Source organism: Thermobia domestica, chromosome 8, assembly GCF_964235325.1.
Source record: "Thermobia domestica chromosome 8, izTheDome1.hap1.1, whole genome shotgun sequence".
Lineage (NCBI taxonomy): Eukaryota > Metazoa > Arthropoda > Insecta > Zygentoma > Lepismatidae > Thermobia > Thermobia domestica.
The window spans coordinates 84,433,833-84,447,096 of NC_137461.1; the positions used below are offsets into that span (position 1 = coordinate 84,433,833).

A 13,264-nucleotide genomic window follows, 5' to 3' on the forward strand; every position below is an offset into this window, starting at 1 on the left:
AACAGTTACGGAGTTATAGTGAATAACAGAAACGGCTAAAATTTTGGCTTTCTCCCCTCCCGTGAGGTATTTTTTCTGGCATCCAGCATTTTTGTGATCAGTGATGGGTATATATTCAAAAAATATCGGATGCCAAATTGTTACATGATTTGTCCTTAAACTCGAAAAGGAGAGCACTTTTGTCAAGTTGGTGCCTAGATTATTATTACCCTATTCTGTAACGAAAATAAAGTATATTTGGCATCACTACTAGTACAGAATTTAAAACTTCAATTTGCATGCTTGCACCAAATACTTTCAAATGCACAAATTGTTCATAAACTATGAATTACAAATAAATATTTAAATTAAATATTCTTACCTTACTAGAATAAATATTGCTACAACTGTAGCATTTGAAGAACACTCCTAGCTGGTCCTTGTGTTCGGACACTTGATGGTCATTTCTTTCAGCCAGTTCCCAAAACAGTTGATCACAAAACCGACACTTGTAGGCCAGCTCCTCTGAAAGGTGTTGCTTATGATGTGTTCTTGCAATATGCCTCCTCATGCTGTTTTTCACAGCGGCTACGGTTGGGCAGAATGGGCATTTAAAATGCATCCCTTCAATCAAATGATGAACTTTGCTCATGTGACTGTGCAATGAGAATTGGAAATTGAAACCCTTCCCACATTCTGGACAGCTAAATGGCATGTACCGACTTGAAAATTTGTGAACGCTTGACATATGTCTCCGAAAATCTTGTTTCCCAGTAAATTTCGCTGAACACAGTTCACAAACGATTTCCACAGCCTTTGAAGGAGACGAACTACTTGGAGGATCTAGATATACCGTTCCCTCTGAATGATTTATCTTATTCCCATCCATTCCCACAGGTCTTTGCTTGCTGTCCTTCTTCAAGGTATTAAGTTTAGGTTTATCTTTTAAAATTTTTTGCTGATCTTTGTGTTCTTTGGACTCCTCAGCGTTATTGTCATAGTGTTCATTGTTCTCCACTGATGGATCGTTGCCATCGTCACTCTCATCACTAGTATCAGTCACGCATTCGACGTCATTGGGATCGAAGTCAGCTTCACCAATGTCACTGTCCACAGTAGCTTCTGCTTTACCATCCACACTTGCGTCATCATCATCATCATCAGCTGTAAAGTCTTCGTCACGTTCATTATCAGCACCTTCTTCAAAGTCGGAAGAAATATCGCTGGAATCATCATCTGATTTGTTTGTGTCCAGATCATCATTATCAGTGCTAAAATTTATATCAGTTCTTACGGCATCAACAGAACCTGTGTCATTTACCTTCTCGTTTGCACTAGGTTCATCCTCATCTGGTGGTTCTGGTTTTATATAGACGTTCGGAAGGTCTTGTCCACTTTCAGAATCGGGTTTAAAATCAGAACCACTCTGACTCTGATTAACAACCTCATCATTTCTAAAAGACGACTCAGCATCGTTGTCCGTGTTTATAGCTTCTCTGTTACGAGGCCACTCAGTGGTTTCGTTTCCTCCGAATTGGGACCCAGTATTAGACCTATCAGATATTTCCGACATCACTGATTTATTAAAGCTTTCGTTCTGCATTTCATTGATTCTGTGTCTACGACTCTGTTTTTCACTAGGATCTAATAAGCTGCTGATAGGAGTCATGTCTAACATGTGAAGCGCTGGCCGCAATGCTACTTTATGGTGCTGCAGATGTTGAAAAATTAAATTGATATCCTTTATATGAGCTGTGACGTCTCCATCACACAGAGCACAAGTTATTAGAGAGCTACCATTGGTTTTATTAGACTGGAACAGGTCACTGCACATCGTACCTTTATCCAAAATACCTCCCATGCATTGGTGCTCGTACACTAAATGATCCTTGATTTTTTCTTCAGCAGATAAAAAGGTATTACAGTAATGGCACAACATAGTGTTATGTACTTTCAGATAATGAGCAGAAAGATTATTTTCCTGAGTAAAAACATCGGGGCATTTTACACACGCTAGACTTCCATGTTCCTTCATTAAATGAAGTTCTCTTGCAAGATCCGAAGGAAACAGACGTTCACAAAATTTACAAAAGGCCATTCCTGAACAAAAAATATCATGTGCTACCTTTGGCACGTCCCCTGAATATAATTTTGAACACACAGTACATGTCTGGGATTCTTCCTTGGTTGTTTCGTCACTGCACGGCGCAGTTACGTCGGTTGTCCCTGAGGCACTACAATCATCATCTGCAAAGTCTTCAGAACTTGCTGGGGCCGGTGTTCCTGTGACCGATATAACAATTCCTTCATAGTCTAGCAAATCAATAAGGCAAGACAAAGAAAGTCTGTGATACGAAAAGAAATGTCCGAAAATCTCGGCCTTCTTTCTCTCTTTCTTACACAATGCACACACGAAGGACCACGCATTCCCCATGTCCTCAACAATATGAATGCTTCCACTAATATCGACACTATCAAGCACTCGCTCGCCACAAAAATGTTTCTTTCGAACATGAACTTCGTAATACGTCCGTGGTCTTATAAGAACCCCGCAGAATATGCACGTGTGGACATCATGTTTTACTTTGTAATGATCCACCAGCTGATCGTTAGTATTAAAGGAGGACTTACAAATATCACACACAACTGGAAAATGAGTTTTCTTTTCATGTTCTTCTTTTTCAACTTTGGAATGAAAGATTTTTGAACAAAACTTGCAATAGTTCATGGAATGATTCATAATTAAATGGAGAATAAATTTTTCCCGCACAAGAAACCACTGATTACAAAGTTCGCATATGAATGGAGTACGTTTACGGGTTGAAGTAGAATTCTGAGGTACATGATGCACTTTTTGAGGATGCGACATGGACGTGCTTAGTAGCGTTGGAGGAGATTCTAACGCACTAGGACTTGACACTTGTCTCTGGTATGGAAAATACATACCAGGATTGTCCATTGTAGGGAGGCCTGAACTTTGCCCTGGGATAAGATGCTGGAATGGGAACGGGACGGATCCAGCCCCAGCGGAAGATGCTTGAGATTGCATAAGTAATGCTAGATGAGGTAAGTGAAGGCCTAACAACATTGGATTTAAGAAAAACGGATTCACTCCTCCTTGATTAAAAAGATTCGGCTGAAACGGAATAGAGGAAGCAGACGGTTGTATACAATTACATACCTTGTTATTTCCATCTGATTTGATCACAGTGTAGCAATTAACACAATACTCACAATGATGTACTGTCTCTACGTGATGCTTAACATCCATAAAAACTTGGAAGCAAAGTGGACATATCCCGACATGCGCATCTTCTTTCTTTTTGGCTTTCCTTTGCCTCGTTTTCGTGGGAGTCCTAGGTTCCACGTATATCTGATGTTCATATATCTCAGGTTTAATAATCTTTCGTGTACTCCGTCTTGTGGCAGCCACTGGTTCACGTGGTTTCCTTCTTCTTGTATTTCGCGACGCTTTTTCATCCTGTTGCTCATCAGAGTGTTCACCAGTTTCATCCACCGCATTATTCTGACCTGTATCCCGTATCAATTCCTCACCGTCATCTTGTGACGAAACGCCTTCCTCTTTATTTTCTTGTGAATCAACCAAATGAGTCTCTGAAGCAGACTCATCATTTTCCGCTGCGGGAGAATACGTGGATAATGCCTCACGATTATTTCTTTCCACATCTTCATTCATTGTCATTTGTGTTTAATTTCCCTCCTACAATCTTTAAGAACTATATTATATATTTATATATATATATATTTATTTATATTTTATTTATTTATTTATATATAAATATAATATATGGATACAAACGGTACTACTTCATATACACATCATTTCCGTAATAATGGCGCACAATTGCTTATTAAAATTTGGTCTTTAATAATCTTTACTACCAGTCAGATTAGCAATCTAGATGTATTATCACGATGCAATTATCTTATTAGTAATAACTCAATTCAGCAACAAACCAAATATATGAGTTTGTCATATATTTTAATAGCTGCATATATTATATGCTCAAATTAGAAATCTCCAGGAACTAGATATTAACTGGCAGTTAAGACTGGCTCTTGTGTACTCTCTCTTGGTTTTCTTTTTCTTTGGTCTGGCTACAAAAACCTCTTGGGTATTTCTTATAACAAATGTAATTATTCATGTGCAATATAAAAATCTTCAACTATTGATAACTGAACCTAAAGTATAACTATGGAAAATATATCGAATATATGTGTATATATTGTATATATAAATTATAAATTATCCTGTAACTATCATATTAACATAACTATGTGGCAATTCTGTATGGTTAGAGAACCCGTCACCGTTGCTATTGTACTTGTAAAACTATGAAGAAGTGAACATTTATTGTTGTATAGGTTTTGTAAATGTCTTCTATAGAGGACTAGCAGATCTAGATACTACTTCGAATTTTTTGTCCCTGAGTAGTCTGTTTTGTATCATAGGTTGGTTCCTACATAATGCTGTTGGATGTATGTGTCCAGTCATTTATCACACACAGCATTAACGCAATCCTCTATATATGAAGCATGTTGCCTTCTGTATGGGTTACATTCAGTGGTGGAAAGCTGGGCTGAAAAGAAAAATAAGAATATTAGCTAACATATTGATAGTAAATTATACAAATATAATTCTTATAAAGGGTACAAAACACATTACAATATACATGTACTGAATTATTCACCTTCTTGTTTTATATGTCAACTAATACTACAATATTTCGAATGTTTTACTTGGGTACTCCTCAAGAACAAACCCTGGTTTAAGCCATCTTTTTTATAATAAGTTCTTTAAATGTTTAGTTGTACCTACACAATGTCTGTTCCTGAAGAAAGAAAGAAAAAAAATCCGCGAGCAGAAGTTCCGAAATATTGAAGTAATAGTTGAGATGAACGCAAGTACGTAAGTCAGCATATGATATACCGTATATAACTGTCTTGTGCTTTACTGCGAAACATATGCTAGACATAAATGACAATAAATGTAAATTACAATCTAACACTTACAACTGCGGTGCAATGATTCGGAAAACGTTATTGCTGTGTAGTTATTGAGGTGATTCAAAAGAAAAGTACCTCGTTCTTACTTCTAGACAAGATAATAAAGACTAAATAATCTATACCAATAAAAATAAATGTTAATGATCGCATCACGCCCGAAATGTTGACTCAATCGACATTAATTCTTAAACAGTCAGTACTTACGCGCCATTCTATGTCAAATCAACACAAGGCTTCAGATAAACCCTTACAGATTGCAATAAGATTGTACATTCTCACCGCCATCACCAGAGTGTGGAATAAGCGGAGAGCTCAAGTTGATCTACAAACCAGTCGCGAAATTAAAGATGCTGAGACCCCTTAAAATTTACCAAAACCTGAATGGCATTTGCGGCTAATCTACAGGACAACATAATGGCTGTCATTTTATAGCTTATGAAAATAACTTTCATATGGTATACAACAGAATTTTTTTAAAAAATTAAAGGACTGTTATAACAAATTAACGAAGTATTATTTTGGAATCAGCACGGAATAATTTGTTACAAGACTACCCATTTCCGAACGTGTAGATGAAAATCGGTTTAATTTAGATTCTTCACCTTTAATAATAATAATAATAATAAAAAAAAAAAAAAGTATTAAAATAAAAATAATAACATACCACAGTACGAAAAAATAACACTGACCGCGGATTTGTCCATATTTGGAACTTCCAAGTCCTTTCTAGACACTGTTTACAACCTAGTATAGAGTAAACTTTAAGGGCTCTTTCGGTTGTGACTACATCTGCCAGACAAGGCATATGTTGTGTATACTCAGCTTCTTAAGGTCACAGGATGCATCTTACACAGTACCTGCACTACATGAATTCACTAACAAAATGTCTGAACCGCAAAGTTGAATTCTGTTTCTACATACAAAACATCAGTAACACTTCACAAATCCATCGATGTCTCTCAAACACTTGCATACTTGTTGAAATTTCTAGGGGAGCAGAAAGTTTTTTTTTTTTTTTTTTTTTTTTTTTTTTAATTTAATACAAGAACCTAAATTAACGCAATTGTCAACTCCACGTTTAGAAGTGGAAATTTTTGTAACAAATAATCCCAAAATAAAACAATGGTGCAGTTCGAATATTTTTAATTTAAAAAAAAAAATCAAAAAAATAATAAAATCCCTTTCCAAAGCTCCAAAATGACACCTTAGTTAACGTCCTAGGTCCTTTAGATTAGCTGAATATGACATCAAACAAATGTCACTCACGCAATTCTTGGTAACTTTTGAGAACTTTAGGAGCCTGAATTCCGAGATCAGTTCATATTAACCTAAAATATCAGGGTTTGTCACTTTCCAGTAGTATCAAGAACTGTACCACATTTCAGCAAAATGTGGCAGGTAAGGTAGAATTCGTTTAAAAATTGTACTGATTTGACACTGAATGGCTTCTACCTCGAACTAGGATTGTATCATATCATTTTGAATTACTAACATACAGTAAAGGGGTAGGGTAGCAGGTTCAAAATTTATGGCAAAAAGAGAATACTTCAGGCAGAAATAATGAATTCATCAATTACTACATTCAAATATTATCTGTTTTCCATTGTTTTTAAAGTACACTTTCAACATAATTCACACAATGCCGGCAAAGAAACGAACAAACTTAAGGAGCCAAACGAGGCCTGTTCTCCAGCGAGAGATTTATAACAGTATAAGAAGTAGCTAAACAACGGGAGAAACTATGACAGCGATTAGGGAAGAAGAAACTATAGAAGCGAAATTACAATATTAATGCAAATACATCTAAATTCAAATGTGGATTCTTCGAAGGGAGCGAGGAGGGGGCTGCAAACTTTAAAACGAGTTTTGAATACTTGGATTGAGCTGAATTTCCACCATTCTAATTTGACCGCAAGAAATCTTAAGGGGGTTCATATACACTCTTGAAATATTTTCCATAAACCTATTTCTTTATGATCTACGTATTATAGTACCATTTAGTCGAATGTAAAACCCGCTCCTCCTCCCCCCCAACATACGCTCTTTTAAAATCACATTGCGTCTTAGAGTCGGTCTACCGCGTCTATTCTGAACGGATGCACGCCACTCACGAATTGATAAATAAATGTGTCGGGACAGTGACCTAGTGCTTTGTTCAATCTGGAATCGATGCTCTGCATTGAATTCCTTGACGTACATCTGACCGAGGATGTCAAGAAACAAATACGACGAATTATGACGGAGCTTCTAATTTCCGGTACCATGAGGTCAGTCTTGCAACCAGTGGACGTGAGTATCAACAACCCATTCAAAGTCATGGTATAGGAGCAGTACGAACTTTGGCTCAGAGCCCTAAATTGCAAATTGAATGCCACAGAAAAAGATATGATCATGGCACATTAAGTTTTCTCCACACGAAAAGAACCTATGAACCGCTCATCGTAAAACTGTTTAAGTAATGCTGAATTTCTAATCAGAATACAGAAGCAAGGACATCGTCTGGGAAGGTATCAGAAAAAAAATAGTGCGGAAAGTGATGACACGAATGAGGTTGCGGGCCTATCAACTGACTCCTCCGATTAAGGAAGAAACAACTGAAAGTAAATCTCACATTTCGTTAGCAAATTTCCCTTTTTTTCTTTCTTTCTAGTTGCGTGGAAAATGACGGTGCGCCTTACATACGAGTAAAGACAGTAAGTAAATATATGAGCTTATCAAGCAAGACTTATCTATCGTGTTGTTTACTTCTAAATTATTTCCAGTACTGGCTAAGGGTCAGAGTGCTGTAGCTTGAACTTCAATTTTTTCTAATAACTGTTAGTTATTTTTGTGAATTTTAAATTCTTAACCACAAAATCACGATGAAGACTGCGGCGGAAGCAGTTGAAATTATGAACTGAGCCTCAAAATTAACGAGGGCATGGGAGTATAATAAAAATATACAAGCATTGCTTTAATTCATATTCTACGTTAACTCTAAAGCAAAGTATCCATCATTTAGTCGGTGATTAAAGCAGCTGAACAATATCCAACTAGTATTAGTTAAAAAGTAACTGACGCAATTGAAATCGAGTAGTTAGGGAGATAAATAAAACAAGTTTCTTCGTTGATTGCGTCAGTGTTTTCCTATTCCTCTCCAGTCATTTATTCTTCGACCTTGTTCATCACATTAAGCTACACGAACATCAAATCGCTTTATAATGCAATGGTTCTAAAAATAAAATAAAACTGTTAAACTGCCTCAGTACGTATTTTTTTTTTAATAGCAAAATATATGAATGATCACATACAGTACTCTACAAATCACTATTTACAGTCAAGTGTATAAACTACACCAAGAACAGATGCAGTACCTAAAAAAAAATCACATTGTTAATGTACACATAAGAATCGCTAATTCTGCAGTTCATTCATAAAGAAATTGCCGTACAGTTTTCTACATAGCCATTTCATCAAGAAGTCTCATTTCAAAACTTTATAATTTGTACCCAAAAGCAAAGTTTCGTAACAGGGTTAGCTGCTTTAAACCAGCTGTTAAAAAAACTGGTTTAAACCAAAAACCGAAAAATGTTCGTAAAAGTGTAAGTGTTTGTAAAATTTTGATGAACACACACTTGTGGGTTATCACGTTTCGCTCCCGTATATTATTCGTATTATATTCAGGCCTAAATTCCCCATTCATTACTCAAAAAGATTACACTACAAAAGCATTTTTAAAAAAAAGTTTATAAATGTTTGTTTTGTGATTTTTTTTTTTTTTTTTTTGTAGTTGTTATTGTTATGTGATTGCAATCAAATAAAAATTCTAAATATTGTTTCGTTTCAATGTTTACTATTGATAAAATACATCGAAATGCCGTACTTTGTGTGTGTGTGTGTGGGGGGGGTCATACAGACCCCACGAGAGGCATTTAGTGAAATGAGAAGTATTTTTGGTATCTAATTACGTATAAATAAGTCTGAGCCAAAGTGGACTCAAATAATTCGTATCTTTATTCACTTTTCTTACTGATATCTAAATTAAGTCGTCGTATTTCTTTAATTTGGACCAATAAAAGTCATTGTTAACTAACTTGAACTAAATTAGTTCTTCTGTACTCCGTAGTACTTTGAAATTGTCCATATGTAATTCTGTATAATGGTTTCACCTGTGCAACTGTTTATCTTTTTGTCCTTCTGAAATTACTCTTGACAGTTATATTAAGAAGCATGTAAAGACTAGTACAACGTATTTTTATCAGGATTCCTTCGTGAGTGAATCGGCAGATGTATCGCATTTGTGACCAATTAGTCCTGGTTCCGAGTTCAAATGGAGGACAATCTCTCTCGGATGTAACTCGAGAAGCGGTTTTTATTCTGCTTTAAGCTTATGTGACCCCTTCCAGCATAACCCGGTTGTTGCATAATAACATCAAGGCGAAACAATTTATTTCTGTCCATATATATGATATGAATATATAGAGCAAATTATTTAAACCAAACAAACCTGGTTTAAACCAGTTTTTTTGTTTTGTTTTGTTTTTTTGTTTTCTTCAATAAAAACCATGATTTTTGCCAACCCTGTTTCGTAATTACAGTCCGGTAAGAGTGCACTTGGAACAGAACGAGTGATTTTGGGTATCTTTTAGTTTCTTCCCCAATCTTGCAAATATAAGATCTCCAGTCTTACTTACCCCACAAAACAGGTAACAGCTGGGCGAGCGAAGGGGTTAGGAGCTCCGTAAGGCTTGTTTAAGAATTGGTTTCTATGAATGTTCTCTCAAAGTGCACTTTTGCCTGCAGGTCTTATTTCAATATCAGAGAACTTCCACCAGAAATCTGTTTCAACCTTCATGTCTACACTAGTAAAAACGGAAGTGAAATAGATGAGACAACGGACATGCTCAGTAGCTTACTGTCGAGTATTACGATCCCAATAAGAGATATCTTGAATAAATGGGAACAAAGTTATAAAGAATCGAAAAAAATTGACCATTTTCAAAAGTGCATACATATGTCTCATACCCAATTACGTGGATGATTTCCAAAAGTCGGAAAGACCATAGTGCCATATTTTCACCTATTTGATACCTCTGAGCGTCAAAAAAGACTGAACGATTGTGATACCATCTTTACTTTGTAATACGTGCACTTGCCAAGTGAACTTTGTGGCGGACCGTATAGGTAGGTTTACTCGCGGTTCTATTTCCTCCCATTTCAATGTCATCTATCTCATCCTCACCATGTTCCTTAGCCTCGATACATAATCGCGAGACGTTAACACTGCACAATAACGGTTGAATTGGTTGCTTTTGCTTGATACGTAGATTTGAAATTTTTAATAGCCTGAAGTATTGCCGTTTGAAAATATAGAAATTTCATCTTGTACTACCTGAACCTGCGCTCTCTTTATAGCGCATCATTCACATATGATCATGAATCTCTTTGTCATTCCTCAACATTTGTACATGTTCCTTTACAGACACAAGTGGAAGACGTCTTGATAAAAATCGGCAAGGGGTACCATAAAGGAGAGATTTCTTCGATTACTTTTTCAACATCTCGCACCGTTTGCAAGATTTGAGCCTACTTGTGGTTGCAGTTTCTAATTCATGTATGATCAGTGTTTTCTTTCTTCTTGCATGCAGTATGTAATAAGCAAATACATTACACACACACAATTAATTATAATGTCAGTGACGTATGGTGTTCATTGGACAAAAGACTCGAAACAATAAAAATTCAGCCTAAACTGAAGAAATTGTTATCCTTCGCTTTTCGTTATCATCTGGCCATCAAACAAACACCGGAGAGATATACTAACTCCTCATACAAATGTGTGGTGCTGGGATGTATAATTCATAGGATATGGTACTTTTTAAAAATTTCAACATTTTCAGTATACCTTTGAAAAATGTAATCAAGAAATAACAGTCAAAATATTTTTAAATATTCAATTACAACTGAATAATCTACACAAAATTTGCAATCGATCAGTGAAAACGGAATCTTTCTCGAGCTTGTGGTTTCCGAGATATCATTGTCAAAAGAACTGGCCACACACGTATAAAATTTTGACCAAACATATAAATCTACATTTTAATATACAGATTGGCAACGCTGTAAACTGTGGGTATTGCACAATATGTCAAAACAATGCCTCCTTGTCGATATTTATATGGTGCAAAATGTTTGCGTTTTTAATGAAGTAGCTTAAAAGTTATATAAGCGTTTCAACATAAATGGTCCACCCTGCATATAAACGCTTGGTACAAATACACAATACGCAAAATGAAATGAAATTCCTAGATTTACGTCCCACAGTTATGTCTGTTAGGGTGAAGGAGACGGATGATTAATGAAAGTGAATGATTTCGAAATAATTGGTGTATATTCTAATGAGAATGTGGATGTAAATGGGGGGGGGGGGGGGGGGGTCAGAAGAAATCCATGACCAAACATTATTCGCTACGAACTCATGTGGTCAGGGATCGAACCAGGACTTCTCGCAACAGGTAACTGTTCTAGTACTGAGTCACGATGCCCCACCATAGAATATGCATAATCATGTATATGGTAAACCATCTATGAACTGTGTTAAATTATTACATAGCGTTAAAATGTAACATTGTTTATATATTTATATCGTATTAAATATTTTAGCAAGAACAGGGTATTATTTACCTTTTATATATATATCCTTAACAACCAACATTTCGTCATTTGCATGTGTATTACGAAAAATAGACTGCGTTTACACTGAATTGACACATGTCTAGTTCGTTACTTTGTATTAAGAGGTGTATTGTTACGAAAATAGTTCGGTCAAGTTGATGTGTTACAATATCATTTTTAAATTGTTAAGCATAGTTAAATATTGATCATAACAGTAATGTTATTGTTATTTAGTTCGTGTTAGTGAGGCTCCCTCAATGCCTAAACTATTGACGTCTACTTTTCACTTGCTCCTACTCCTCGAGTATTCTGTTGTAGGATTAATATAAATTTCAGGAGAGCAACTATTTTTAATTGTTTGCCTTTTGTTACCTTGTTTGCGTTAAAACAAATATATATAATTAAAAATCACTATGTTTGTGACTCTAAATCTCCTGACCCACCCGACCGATCACGATCAAATTTGTAACATGGTTGAGGTTCGAGGCTGGGCTGGTTTTAGGCTATTTACTTTGATGGTAGAACTGAGGGGAAGGAGAGCGCAAAAGGGTATAAAAGAAATAAATAAAACTTAATAACTCCTGAAACAACTCGACAGATCTTGATGAAATTTTCAACATGGATGAGGTTCACGCCTGGGATCGCTTTTATGACTTAAATTTGACGGAGCAACATAGGGTAGGAGAAGGAGATATATAAAAATCAATTTATATAAGACTGAAAGTGATTATTTTTGCAACTTAATTCTTGAACTTTCCGACCGATCTCAATCAAATTTTCAAGATACATGAGTTTCGGATCTGGAAACATTTTTGTGATTTCACTTTATCGGTAGATCCTAAGGGAGAGGGATGTATAAATAAAAACTAACAAAACCTAATAACTTTTGAACCACCCATCGATCAAATTTTCAACATATATGAGGGTCGGGCCTTGGGTGTTTTATACAGTTTCACTTTGACGAGCCAACGTAGGGGAGGGAGAGATATATGTGTAAATAATAATAATAAAATAAAAATGACTGCCTTTGTGACTTCATCATTCTTGAACCACCCGACCGATTTAAATCAAGTTTTCAACATACATGACTTTAGGGGCAGGGATTACTTTGACAATGCAACGTAGGGGACGGGAAGAGAAATTTAAAAATGAGCGATATTAGTGTTGAATACATAGTTTTCGGGGTCGATGAGAGAAACAGTGACAATTCTCATGCTGTTTCAATCTAAGTTCAGCCCTAATCGTTGGGAGGGGTAAAAACATTAAAAAATGATCGAAAATGACTAATATTAGAGTCGAATCCATAGTTTTCGGGATCATTGAGATAAACAGTGACATTTCCGATCCGGTTTAAATCCAAAATCAGCCCCCCTACTTGGGGAAGGGAGAGACAGATATTTAAAAATGATCGAAAATGACCGATATTAATGTTGAATCTATAGTTCTCGTGGTCGCCGAGATGAACAGTAACACTTTTGCTGCTGTTTAAATCCAAATTTAGCCCCGCATCTCGGGGGAGGGGGAAAGGAAAAGACATAAAACTGATCAAAAATAACCTATATGTGTCGAACAATGCTGTTAACATTGTTCTGTGATGATTCAT

At 36.0% G+C, this 13,264-nt stretch overlaps 1 protein-coding gene across 1 annotated transcript in view; it reads right to left on the bottom strand.

Moving 5' to 3' along the window:
- The window catches only part of LOC145693013 (uncharacterized), a 53,608-nt gene that overhangs the window by 31,919 nt on the left and 8,425 nt on the right, over window positions 1-13,264 (bottom strand). The window contains exon 2 of the mRNA XM_081768663.1: window positions 362-4,580. Coding sequence (XP_081624789.1) covers window positions 362-3,682 — 3,321 coding nt within the window. The 5' untranslated portion in view covers window positions 3,683-4,580. The remainder of the gene's footprint in view (window positions 1-361; window positions 4,581-13,264) is intronic.